This window comes from Meles meles, chromosome 17 (assembly GCF_922984935.1).
Source record: "Meles meles chromosome 17, mMelMel3.1 paternal haplotype, whole genome shotgun sequence".
Lineage (NCBI taxonomy): Eukaryota > Metazoa > Chordata > Mammalia > Carnivora > Mustelidae > Meles > Meles meles.
In genome coordinates, this window is record NC_060082.1 from 51,493,038 (window position 1) to 51,506,360 (window position 13,323).

Sequence of the window (13,323 nt, forward strand, 5' to 3'; positions counted from 1 at the left end):
CTCCCGTGGCACTTGTACTCCCAGGAAGACCAGTGAAATCTCTCCACTATTGGCACTACTATATTGAAGAGTTGCTAGAGTCACAGAGATTGTCTTCAGGCTGCTTTAAAGCATGAACCTCCTTTCTCTCCATCTCCCAGGTCTGGAAAATTTGTTCAGGGCTCTATTAATCCTCTGAAGCCTTCAAATCCACTGCCTTTGGTGAGCTTAGCAGGAAGAACTGTTCTGTATCCAGTATCGTGCTAACAAGTATATCCATGATCTAGTGTAAGAGACTATCTCAAGTCATAGAGCTTCGTTTCCTGGGACTGGCTGATGTTTTCCACCTCAACCTTGTCTTTGTTCTATAGCTTGTCTTCCTAGCCTTTGCCCACATTGTCCCAGCTACAAATATGCCAAGTTGACTTGGTGCATCAGATTTTTCTCCTCCATTTGTTTTTCTGGACAAGTTCCAAATTTTGGACTCAATTTGAGTGGAATTGGACTGTTCTCTGATATCACCAAGAGGGGGGTTCCTCTGTAATTGCAGCACTTAGGGTGGCTTTGTATAAATTTTGGCTTGTTCACAAAACACCAGGATAGAAAAACACTGATTGAAGTTTGGCCTGCAGGCTAAGTATATATCCCCATTGGTAGCCATTAAAATTGAATGCCTATGTTTTTACTAAATCTGCTGGGCTCTGCTTAATGTGATATAATTCCGTATCAAATGTAGCTAAGACCAGAACTACTGTATACTTTAATTGGCAGTTAGATTACATTGTTTAGCCCTCATTTCATATAACCCTTATTTTTTTTAAATTGGTTTAATGGCACTTTGAAATTTTGGAGTGTGTTTTTCCTGCACATCCCTTATATGGATTTCCAAAAGACTTCCTTTGGGCAGTAGGTTCCTGTGTGCTACAGGCCATCACTATAGGAAATCAGACTACTGTAAAGAAAATTGAGTCACCAGATAAGGTCAAATTTGGATTTGGCAGCTGTGATTTAGTACCCTTTCAATTTTGGGGCCCACCTCTGAGTGAACTGAGGAGGAAGTGGTAGTACCTGGCACAGATTCTACAGATCTGGTTCCAGAATGGAGAGAGCAGTCCCTTCTTTCTGACAAACTGGTAGAGCAAAGAGAGACAGAAAATACTTCTGTTTCAATGCTGGGATGGGAAAGAGGTCTTCGTGAGGATCCCAAGCATTAGAGAATGGTTATTTGATCTAAGACTGGCTCACGTGTCCACAAAAAGAAGACACCAGAAGCTTTGATCATGAAAACTCAACTTCTTTCCTGCATTTAAGAAAAAAAGGTCTTGATCTTTTTTTAATTAGAGAGCAAAAAAGAAGCAGAAGGGAAAATGGGAACAATAGCAGGTGAAATTAAAGCATATCTGGGATTCAGGTTCCATTAGACATGAAGTTTCTCCCCAAAAATGGAATGTGTATAACAATGCCAAGAATTTCATAGGTCCTTAGTGGGATATAAGGAGAGGATATCTTTCTAAGTTGATTTGTGGAGTCTAAGTACATTAAATGATGTGATACTAATTGATTTACAAACACTTACACCCATGAATTAGCCAAGCATTAGTATTTCAGTTTTCCTAATAAGGGAAATAAAGCACGCAGATGTAATACCTTGCTGAAGGCACAAGTACAGAAGGCTGGGACAGAATTACTTTTTACTCCCAATGATTTTCAGTTACCAGATCACCACGCTCTTAAAAATTGTATCTTCTTGAGACATAAACTTTCTATTTATTGGTTAAAGATATCCAGAAAAAAATCTATACCCATTCTATTATTTCCTTGGCTTTCACTGAAGTTTTCAGGTTATTTTATGTTAATCTAAGTTATATTTTAAGTCCTTAGAAACAAGAGATGGAGGCTGACTTAGAAGAAGAAAGACAAAACCAAAAAACAAAACAAAACAAACAAACCAAACCAAAAACTACCAGAGAGAGAAGATGGACCTGTTACCATTATCGCATCAGATTTTTGGCTCAAATAGATTAAATTTGATGAAAATTAATTAGAAGGTGATTCAGTAACACTGCAGAGCACACGTTTATCCTTCATTGCTATTTTAGAGTGGGTCTGTTACAAAAACATCCAAACAAAAAGATCACAAATAAAAATGAACATAGAAAATAGATTTTCCTTACCAATTTTTTAAAAATCAGATCTTCTCAACTCTTTCATACCCCCAGAAATAAGAATTCGAACCTCAATCCTGTATTTACATCTTGGCATGGCTTATTATATTTTTGCATTTAGAAGGTTGAGTTGCTAGGGCCATCCCCACACCCATTTAAAAACATTTTAATTAATTATTGAACTATTTATTTATTTATTTTAGCATGATGGAAGAGATTGGAAGGAAAATGATGACCAAAATAGAAGGGCAGTTTGGAGATAGACCAGCCGTCCACTTGCTTCTGCTGTGAGTCTCATTCAAATTTCTCAAGTTGAGTTTTGTTAAGGGAAGCTTTCGAGGCCCTTTGCGTAGGTTGGGACAATCTATGAATCTTTTATCTCTGGATTGGCATGATTTCTCCGGGATGCCTAACCTCAGAGGATCAAAGCAGAAAGGATTTAAGGGAAGAAAAAGACAGTTACCAGAATCCAAAGACAGCGTTTTCTATTCCTAGTCTTTTGTCACACCCCTATCCCAGTCCCACCCCAGTGATACGTCTGTGTTCTTCTGACTGAGTGACAGCCCGTGATGACTGACAGATCACCCCAGCAAGTCTGTAGCTGAGCCCGGGGCTGCAACCAGCAAAGCCAGCAGCTGGACCTCTGTTAGAGTAAAAGGCTACAGTCTACAGGGCGGTTCACCAAAGAAAAAACCAAAGTCAGAAAGAGCTGCGGGTACAGGCAGTGCTCATTAAGGTGGCCTCTCTTCTGATCACATCCTGCCAAGGTTAGGTCCTACGTCCTGAGATAATGCTGTGTGGCTTTTGTTAAAATAAGAGTCTCCATGTGTAGAGCTCTTTATCCAAACCTAGACCTGGTTCCTCAGGGGGGCCACGTGCAGGGGGCCCACTTCTTTCTTTTTTCTTGCCTCACCTGCACCTCTTGGACAGTGGTCAGTGTCTGGGAATCCAGGAAGGAAGAATGGACAGGAAGGGAGAATCTGGTGAGGAAGAGGCTAGCTGAGGGCATGGAAATGCCTCTCCTCACCAGGGCTCTTTATGCACGCTGGCACCTGGCCTTTGAGGGGCTCAAAACATAGCAAACACGCAAATGATAAAAATAGGGTGAAAATTCCTTAACCTGCAAGTCTCACAAAATCCCAGCAAAGTAGACGACCATTGGCTTCCTGACTACTACACGTATGCCTTTTTGTATTACAACCTCATCATATTTAGTATAGCTAGGCTGAGAAATTAAAGAACCTCGGCTTACTCCTGGCTCAACCCACTGAACAAATACTCTGTCCAAAAACGAGACACCCAGATCAGGCTTCGGAAATAGGATGTAATGGAAAACAGAGAACTTTCTTTTAAAAAACCACAATCATTAAAGTCTGTTCCATTATGCCAGGAGAGACCTAATTCCCCTGAAGTGGGCTTTCACTGAGTATGCAGACATTTCCTACGCCCCACTCACTAAAATAGTACTTCACCGGATACTGTTTCAGATCACTTTGTGGATATTACCTGGTGAGTTCCCAGCTCTTTTTAAGAGAATGATGTATTCCCCACCAGCAAAGGCAGGCAGATCAGCAAATAAGCTTGGACTGGGTGGATTTAAAACATCTCAGGAGGTAAGTCAATGATACCTTGCAGCAAAACAAGGGCTGGGATGAGAGAACAGAAGGCAGGAGACACTGAGTCTCATCACAAAGGCCAGAGGAGAGATGGATGTGTGTATGGAAAGAAGACATTGGCTGAATGGTGGAATATGGGGCTTTTTGTGGTCCCAGAGTCGAGAGGGTCTAATCCAGAACATCTGGATTTCAGCTTCAGAGAAATGTTATCAGTGATCTCAGTACCCCATAGGGTACGTCAAGTGGAGGGAAGTGAAGCCCAGAGTAGAAATATTTTTCAGCTAGAAGAGTGGACAGACCCATTTTGGGCAGTCATGTTCATGGCTTATGTCAACCCTGGTGGGGCAGAGGGTGGGGAGGATGCTCAAAGGTACCATCTTTTCATAGTGTAGATAATTCTATCCTGACCTTGGCTCACAGAGTATCTTGGCCTGGAGCTCTACCCCTGTGTCTGAAAGCCTGCTGGCACTCTGCCCTCATGGAGATTGAGAGAGGGAGATACCAGAAGTCTGGTAGTGAAGAGAGGAGTATCTCAACAAGAGACCTAGTTAGAACATCTCTCTACCTTGGTTTCTTTTCCTCCTCCTCTTTTCCCCCCATCCCTCCCTCTTTGGAGGGGATGCCAAAGACTTAACATCAGCAAAGGAAGCTGGCTGTAGAGCTAACCATTCTTCTGAGTGGACCCATGGTATTCAAGTTTGATCATACGGTGTATCTCTAACGGTTTCCATTTTGCTTGGCATTTCTCGAGATGCTGCCATACTTTCTAATCCAAAGAGAAGCACGGGTTTTCAGATCTCAGGGGGTCTCTCTTCAAGAGAGAGAGAAGATGCAGAATCTGACACATAGGAAAAGATGTCCTGGTCAGCTTTATTAAGAGGTGGAAGGAAACAGAAGATTATGATACTGAGTTCCGTGATGTAACAGAAAACTGTCTTTTATTTTTTGGTCTTACTAGAATGGTAAATGCAGGCTAAGGGAAAAGAAACCCAGTTTCTTGGTCAGGGGAAATTCAGGGAGAGTTCCTAAGTTCACTGGTTCTAGAAACACCCCAGCAATTGGTCGGGGGGACTGTCTCTGCAGGGCTGCACACCACGGCATCTGAGACCCCCGGGCTCTTGTGTACAGGAGTTTAAGGAGCGCCGGGGTCCAGGAAGGTTCCTGGCACAGTGAATTTAGTGTTCGTAACGTGGTTTATAGGCAAATCCCATTTCTGGTCCTTGCTCTGCCAGGCTAAATGCCTCCTCCTGTTGAGACAGCGTAAAGAGATCCCTTCCGTTCCTGTTCTCACACCACAGGGCAATAGGCTGGCTGACTCAGAGCGGGTGTCCTGGTGGAGGCCTGTCCCTAGGGAAAGCTGCATTTCTGAGGGGGGAGGAAAACAATTTTGTGCACAGAAAACAGCCCACTGCCACACTTTGGCATGAAATGACACTGTCGGAGGAAACCTTTAGAACAATACAAGGCCCAGCGTCTGAGTCTTATGTAAAGGGCACGCCGGTCCGGCCCATAGTCGCGGGCACATGGTGAGCGGGAGAGGGCAGTGCATGGACAGAAGGTCTGAGAGGAGGAGGCTGCTGTTCTGCCTCTGTCATCTCCTGCCCTGAGACCAGTTTGCTGTGGGGGCTGCCTGTGGGGCCCGAACCTCCATCTGTATCTAGAAGGCCGGGCCATGAGCAATGATTCTGCAGCCCCACAGTTAGATTTGGCTTTTCAGGGTTGATACAACTATGCTTTAGTTCTATTTTTGACCAAAACAAATTCAAAATTTCAGAAGTAAAAAGAGGCTCCTTCTAAGAAAAATAACAGCCACTCCCTTCTCGTTGCCCAGAGGAGAAGTCTGCCGTGGTGGGAGGAGGACAGAGAGAGGGTTTCGTCATGGTGATCTCAGGCCCGGACTGGGGCCTGCTCAGGGCTGTGAAGGGGAAGGCCTGCCTGGCACCTTTCTCCAGCGTGTCCTTCCAGCCCCTGGGAGGAGACCCAGGGACGAAGGTGAGGGGTTGGTACCTTTCCACCAGACAGAGGCAGTGGTGTGCCTCCCCGAATGAACAATCTGTACAAGACGAGGGCTGATTAGCCAAGAAAGGCTCTTGCTCCATGCTTCTGCGTTTGGGGCATGAAGAATGACACAGTGGCCTGAGGCTGGCTTCTGCCCAGCTCTTACTCCGGGAAGAGGAAAAGCCTAGTCTGGGCCTCCGGAAGTATTCAGCGCCACGGGGACCCCGGGCTCAGGACATTGGGTGATGAGGCCCCATCAGAGTCTATGTTGCTGGGAGGAGCAGCCCAGGTCTCAGCTGAGGTATATTTACTAATGACCTTCAAAGTCTCAGGACGAGCTGACCTTCACTTAAACTAGCTGCGGAGGGGTCCCTCCTCCCAGGAGGTCCCCGTACACTCAGCCTGACTTTCTCATGGAAGTTTCACATTTCGACGTGCCTGCCTTTCCTCGCTACAAGCCTCTACTAGGTGACGTAAGGCCCACCTTGGGTGCCTGTGCGCTGCCTTTTCAGGGGGCAGGGAAGGCTGGACCTCTGGCTCGGGGCCTTGGTGCCTGGCAGAAAGGCCCGCTGCCTCCTGGACCAGCGTCTAGGTTGACGTTCGGCCCTATGTGCTGATACAGCCAGAAGACTGTCCCACATCCTTCTCTACTGGTTGGCAAACAGGCTCTGCCTTGCTTAAGTGCCCCCACTGCACTTCGCCCACCCTCGGGGATCCCTTGGGACCAGCACTGGCAGGGCTAAGGCCTGGCAGAGCACGGGGCTCCAGCAGAAAGCCTGGACTTCCACTCACACTGGCAGGTGCTCTGGCCACAGGCGTTGTTAAATGCTTTTAAAATATCCCCTCCCTGGAGCCTCCGGCGCCTCAGTGAAGCCCGAGGGACCTCCCCGGCCTGTCCTAAAACCACACCTACTGAGTAGCCTACAGACCTCAGAGACAGCGCTGTGCCTCCCAGCAGCCCTCATCCCTCCATCTCTTTGAGCCTCTCCCCTGGGGTCTGGGCTGCTGGACTATGGCTTTGCTCATCCAGACCAGCCCTTGCTGCTGCTGCCCCAGCACCCTGACCCCTTCTTCCACTTCAGCTTTTCCCTCCCAGCCTCCGACCCTTGGCGTCCACCGCTGCGGAACTTAGCCTGCGCTGCTCTGGCAGAAGCGAGCCCGAGTGGGGAGTGCGTGAGATGCAAGTGCGGTTGCCCCCCATGGCAGGGGTGCCGGCCGAGCAGGAGCTGCTGAGGGAGGGGATCCCACTCCTGGGGTCTCCATGACTCCCCAGCGAAGAGCCAGAAGTTTTCCAGGCTTTTCAGGGCATGGGTGTAGACACGGGCCGGCGCCATCCCTCCAAGGCTGACAACAAAGTGGGAAGGGGCAAGGGGAAGCAACGCGATCCTCTTGTCCCTCCTGCCACGGGAAGACCCCCCCCCCCCCCAGCACATTCTCGAATTTCCTTTCCCCAGCAGTGAGGCAGAACTCGGGCAGGGCCCATCTTGCACAGGGAAGTAAAGCAATTTGGCGGGTCCCACGGGTTTTCCTTCTGTCCCTTCCGTTCTTCTCGGCTGATGATGCATGGTGTCCTTCTGTCTTCCTCCTCCCTCTTCCTCCCCCCCGGGCAGCACTGGCTTCCCAAGTCGGTCTTGGTTTTCTCCGGGTGAGAGAAGAGCATGCATCGGAGGGGGGAGCAGCCTCTAGCACTTATCGTCTTCTTCCGTGTCACTCAGGAGGTCGCTGACAGCCCCACACATGACGCCCGGCCCGGGCCCCCCATGCCGCCGCCGCCGATAGTGCCCGTTGGGCATCTGCCAGCTGTGCCGCAGTGGCGGTGCGGAGCCGATGGTGTTGGAGCGGCCCAGGCTGGTGGCCACAGCGGCTTCGAAGGTGAGCGTCTCCTCCTCGCCGCAGTCCGAGGCGTGGGAGTCTTCGTGCAGGGCCAGGTAGGGCTCGGAGATGTAGCGCTGTGGGGAGGGGTGCTGGCCCTGCGGGGTGTGCCGGCAGCTGGAAGACTCCACCAGGCTGGCCTCCGTGCTCTCCAGCGCCTGCGAGGCCAGCGGGGAGCCGCCCTCGCTCCCGTCCGCTGGCGGAGAGATGCTCCCGGTGTGGCGCAGAAGGGAGCTGTAGGAGAGGAGGGGCCGAGGCTTGGGGGGGACCGGTGGGAGCTGCCGGCGACTTCGTCTTGGGGTGCTGGTGTCAGAGATGGAGGGGATGGAGCTTTCACTCAGGGAACCTGTGCCCTGCGGGGCGGAACAGATATGGCAGGTTAGACGGTGCCCAGCCTGATCCCTTCCTGGGATCTTCTTAAGGGCCCTAACCCTCCTGCCTGAGCGCCCCTGGAGCCTGGGAGAGGGAGGACTGAGCTGGGGTCCCCTCCACCTAGGAAGGAGGGATGGAAGGAGATGGGGAAGTCTCCACCGTGGAGACCAGGGCATGTGAACGGCAGCGGCAGGCCTGGGCTGGGGTCCGAGACCCTGCATATGTAACATGCTCCCAGGAGCAGCGGGACCACGGAGCAAACACTCACAGGAGTAAGATGGGGAAGAAAGCCTTGCTGCTTTGGAGAAAGACAGCTCCACGAAAGGCGAATGGATGCGAAGGGGTTGCCGTCTGGGAAATCTTTCCTGGGAAGTGGATCTGAGGGAATGGCAGCTACCTTCCCTCGTCTCCACTCTGCCTTCATGTCCTGAGTGGCTGGTAGGGGTTAACTTAGCTTCTCCAACCAGGTACTCAGTCGCTGCTTCAGGCCTAACTTGACCTGCTTACCTGGACCCAAGGGTCCCTGAGCCCAGCGCCGGTAACGGAACTTTCCGGAAGGTGTTTCTCAAGGTATGTGTGACCTGGGAACCACCCACTCAGAAGCTCCTGGGGAAGGAGGGGTCCTTTCAACGGCAGATTTCTGCTTTTCCCTTTCTAGCTGGTCTCACTACTGAAGAAGAGCCATCCAGGTTGGGAATATGCAGTTAAAACAAGCTTTTGTAATTCTGTTCACTAAAATTTGCAAGCCACTGCTCTAGAAGAAACTTCTCAACTGCTTCTTAAGTCTACTGTGGTAGACCCTCCTCCTCCCCTCTGCTCACTGCTTGGTGAGGGGGTCTCCCTCCCAGCTGGACTCCCAAGCCTTGATGAGAGTTCGGGCTTGGGAGGGAGGAGGAAAGCGGGTTGAGACAATGTTTTCTCATAGCTCTGCTTGTGATTTCTTAGGCAGGGGCTGGAAGGAGAAGGGGGTCTTCTTCTGGGGATGGCTGGAAGCTGGGTAAATGAGGTTGAACTGATCCAAATGATAAATTCTGTGCTGAGAGATGAATCGCCACTGGAACTAGGGCTAAGGGTCACGCAACGGGTCAAAGAAACTTTTCTGGCTGAAAGTGATCCTTTGCTCTTCAATCTGGCTGAGACGTTGGTGAACTGGTGACTTTGTACCTCTGGTTTCTGAGGACTGAGATGGAATGACCTCTAGATACTGTTGTCTTTCTTGGGGGAACTATCTGGTTTCCTGTGAATTCATATCCTTTGTGAGTACACAAGCAGGAGGCAGCTACTTTCCACGAGCGATGGGTATAGTTTCCCGTGAAACCAAGGTCTGTGTGGGTGCCGGATGCCCCCAGTTTGTACTTAATGTTAACAGACCGCCCCTCCCTGTCCTTCTACAAGGCCTCCACTTCCTGTCCACACTCACCGGTCTGTTGGGGGTCTGTGACCTGCCCTCACTGGGAGACCTGGACTGCTGGCGCTCCGGGGACTCCCAGTCGGCCTGGGTCCCTCGTTCCTCTGAGTTGCAACGGGAGACATCGGGAGAGAGAAGATGCTTTCGCTCTTTCGACCGTCCCCGCTCTCTGCCCCCTGAGCGGTGGGTGTCAGACTTGTGGCCTGGGAGAGATGACAAAAGCACCTGATCACGACTCTACCCGTACAGGCCTCTGAACATGAAGAGATGTCATGTGGCCTGGGTCGGACTGGGCCCCTGAGGAATCCTACCTTCTCCAGGCATGTCAGCCGGTGATTCCCTATTGTGAAGAGGAAAGTGCACAAGTTGCCACTGGAAAGATACAGATGCCAAAGGATGCACTTTGTTCTCTTCTGTTTATGCTAGACACAGTCAAGATAGAATCTTTGCCAACAAGATGGCCCATTCTCTATGTCCTAAGCATGTGTGCATAACTTTTGCGGGGTGGGGGGGAGGAAGATGGCATCAGTAAAGGGATGGAGGTCAAAGGGTTCAGTCCCATTGAGGATGTCTGGTCCCATTTCTGCCATTTATTGCATATATATGTATCCCTGTGATATAGGCATGTCACTGCTTTTCGTTCTGTTTCCTCATCTAGTAAAATAGAAACCATTAGAAAATCATAAGAATGCTTCAATTCCTATCAGGATGACCCTTTTCCTCAAAAAAAAAAAAACAAAAAAACTCAAAAACCTAAAAGAAATTCCAGGTAGCACTGTTGGGGTTGAAGCAGAGTTGGCAGTAAGAGCCCAGCCCCCCCCCACCCGAATGTGTTAGACACGCCCTAAGGCAGGGCATCGGGGCTAAGTTGGTTAGGCAGCTGCCTTCGGCTCACATCATGATCCTGGGAGGGCAGCCTTCTCCCTCAGCCTGCCACTCTGCCTACTTGTGCTCTCTCTCTGTCAAATAAGATCTTTAAAAAAGAAAAAGAAAAAAAAAAAAAAAACTCCCTAAGGAACCCCAGTGCTTTTGCAGGTTATTTGAAAAATCTCAGTTTTTTAAATCATTGAAGTATAATTAAAATACAAGGTTATATTAGTTTCAGATGTACCACATAATTGATTCAACAGTTCGATACATTTTAATGATTTCTATAGTCCTCTGAAAGAAAGAAATTTCAGTCTTTATGATGACTATAGAAGACTCTGTTCCAGGATAGGGAATGCTTTCGTTGACAAGTGTATTTTACTTTTCTTTTTTTTAAAGATTTTGTTTATTTATTTGACAGACAGAGATCACAAGTAGGCAGAGAGGCGGGCAGACAGAGAGGAAGGAGCAGGCTTTTCGCTGAACAGAGAGCCCGATGCGGGGCTCAATCCCAGGACCCTGGGATCATGACCTGAGCCGAAGGCAGAGGCTTTAACCCACTGAGCCACCCAGGCGCCCCGAGTGTTCTTTCTTCCCTTGCTCTCCTCAACCTGTGTTCTTATCTGAATGCCGTTCCAGTGGTTTTCAGTGTGTGTTAGAATTGCTCATCAGCATAAGGACCGGAAAAGAGGCGAAGAGGGAAGACCCCTCACCTGAGTCAGAATTCAGGCGATGGGCTGACAGCCTCAGCGAGGAGTGGTAACTCCGGCGACGTGACTTGTAGGTGTTTTCACTGCTTCTCTCCATGGAGAATTCCTCCAGCCATGAGGAATTTGAACGCTTATCCCGAATCGTAGAAAATGAACGTCTCATGGAGCTGGAATCTGTCACCACCTGGAAACAGGAACCCCCGGAGGAACAAAAAATCTGGATTAATTACGGAAAACGTCTTAAAAGCAAGGAAGAAGTGAGATAGAGATTGTTGAAGATTGCAGACTGTAGCGTTCCTTGAATCCCTCTTGCTCAGACCTTAGCTGGTGGCAAGTGTCCTATGGTATGTTAACTGGATTAATCCAGGGCCTTTTTTTCATGCTCAGGAAAGCAAGCAGCTAAGTGTACAGTGCAAGCTTCCCCTAGAGTCCTCTACCATAGTGACCCAGCCAGGACCTGCTGTGAACCTTGAGCCACTTTGAAATATGTGAGGGAATTGATCACAAAATCTGCACCATGAAAGAAGCATAACTTTGCCTTTTATCTATTGCTCTCAACAGGGAAGACTGTGCCATGTAGCCCAGGAGCTCAGGAGAGCATGCAGCTGGGAGGCATCTCAGAATGCGTTGCTGTCTATCATCCTTCCCCTCTGCCCCCCAGCCCCACCTTAAACTCTGGCATTTCGATTTGCCACAGATGTGAAAACAGATCCACAAAAATTCTTGTCTCTGTCAAAACTTGATGTAAGACAGACAGACAGAAAAAAGAAGCCAGGAAAACAGACAAAGAAATGAGGCGTGGCCTGCACTGGTTAGGACAGACGGTCCTGACACAGAGCTGTGTGTAAGTAATTGCATATGTGCTGGGGAAGCCAAGAAAGGTGGAAGGTGGAAACTACAGGGAAACTACAGGAAACTACAGGGAAAATCCTGGAAAATATTTCTTGCATGGCTGGTTGAGTCTTGAGACTGTTGAGCCCATCCGGAAGGAATCACACCGTTTTGCTGGCTAGACTTTTATGGTTAGGACTTCACTGAAAACACATCGCAGAGGGACGGGCTCTAAACAGAAGGCCCATGAGCCAGATTTTGCTTCTACGGAAAGGATGGGGACTAGCTGAGGGCTCACCTGAAAATATCAGCTGATTTTTCATACCCCACCAATTCAATACAGTCCAGGATGCCACTACACACGGTAGGTGGTGACAGCTTTTTACCTGGGGATCCACAGTCAGGCGTGGCATAGAGGATGCCCTCCCAGATCCCGTATGCTCCTGGGTGTCCGAAGGAAGGTAGATGCCATGGTTAGAGGACTGCACGCTTTTTAATTCACTAACCTCTGGCTCCTGGAAATAAACACACAGCCAAGCTTGTGGGACTTGGTTCCATCTCATTCTTCTCACCTCCAGCAGATGATTCTGCCTCCTCCATAACAAGAATGGCTTTTGGAAGAGAGACTTGCCTCTTTAAGGTCTCAGTTGGATGGGTATATATGTGTGCATTTTTGTGTGCACATGTGGTATACCAGATATCCCAAACAGAAAGCTCTACTGGGGACCGAAAGGTAAAGATCACCTTTTCTAGACAAGTATCCTCTTATCTTACCACTAAGCAGTGCTTCAGATTTTATAGCTTTGTAAAACATTATCAGCCATAATACTTCTTAGATATGTGATGTTTACTCTCTGAACGTTGGCAGTGTTTGTTAGGCTTATTCTTTTAATTGGAAGAAGCAGAGAAATCACTATTCTAAGGAAAAGTCACCAATTTCTGGTGTCAAATATGTCATCTCAAGCTTTAGGACACATGATTTAATTAGCTGAGAACTTTCTTTCTGATTGAAACCATTCAAAAAATGTGATAGATGGCCATTTGCCAGGGATGCTCTTGACTAGTACAGTCTCATAAAAATAGTATGCAAAGTGCCTCTGTAATTTTAGATTTCCTACTGTCTACATTTTAAAAAGTTTAAAAGATCATCAAATTTAATATATTTTACTTAGCCCAATATATCTAAATATTCTCACGTCAACATGTCATCAGTCTAAAACTTGGGATATTTCATGTTCTTTTTGGCACCACCACGTCTTTGACAGGGCCTGTATTTTCCAAGTGCTCAATGGTCACATGGGGGTAGTGGCTGTTATTCTGGGCTATGCCACTCTAGAAGGTTGGATTGAACTTTCTAAGGGGTCAGCTCTTTTAGGTGATTTTCCTGGTTAAAGAACGTTAGTTTGGAAAACATACGTGATCCGTACAGATAGCTACTGTCCCTGCCTAAAGGGTAGAGTTGCCTTAGAAATGTTTACATGGGCCACCAAAAAGACCTAGAAATA

General features: G+C 48.3%; 1 protein-coding gene across 6 annotated transcripts in view; it reads right to left on the bottom strand.

Moving 5' to 3' along the window:
- Positions 1–1,721: 1,721 nt before the first annotated feature.
- The window catches only part of CACNA1E (calcium voltage-gated channel subunit alpha1 E), a 501,197-nt gene continuing 489,595 nt past the window's right edge, over positions 1,722–13,323 (bottom strand). For 4 of the 6 annotated variants that reach the window (XM_045982501.1, XM_045982497.1, XM_045982496.1 and 1 more), the window contains 4 exons: positions 12,205–12,333; positions 10,991–11,171; positions 9,423–9,613; positions 1,722–7,983 (listed from right to left, as the gene is read on the bottom strand). In XM_045982501.1, the coding sequence (XP_045838457.1) occupies positions 7,441–7,983; positions 9,423–9,613; positions 10,991–11,171; positions 12,205–12,333 (1,044 nt within the window). In that variant the 3' untranslated portion in view covers positions 1,722–7,440. The remainder of the gene's footprint in view (positions 7,984–9,422; positions 9,614–10,990; positions 11,172–12,204; positions 12,334–13,323) is intronic. The other 2 variants (XM_045982499.1, XM_045982498.1) reach the window with 1 other exon arrangement.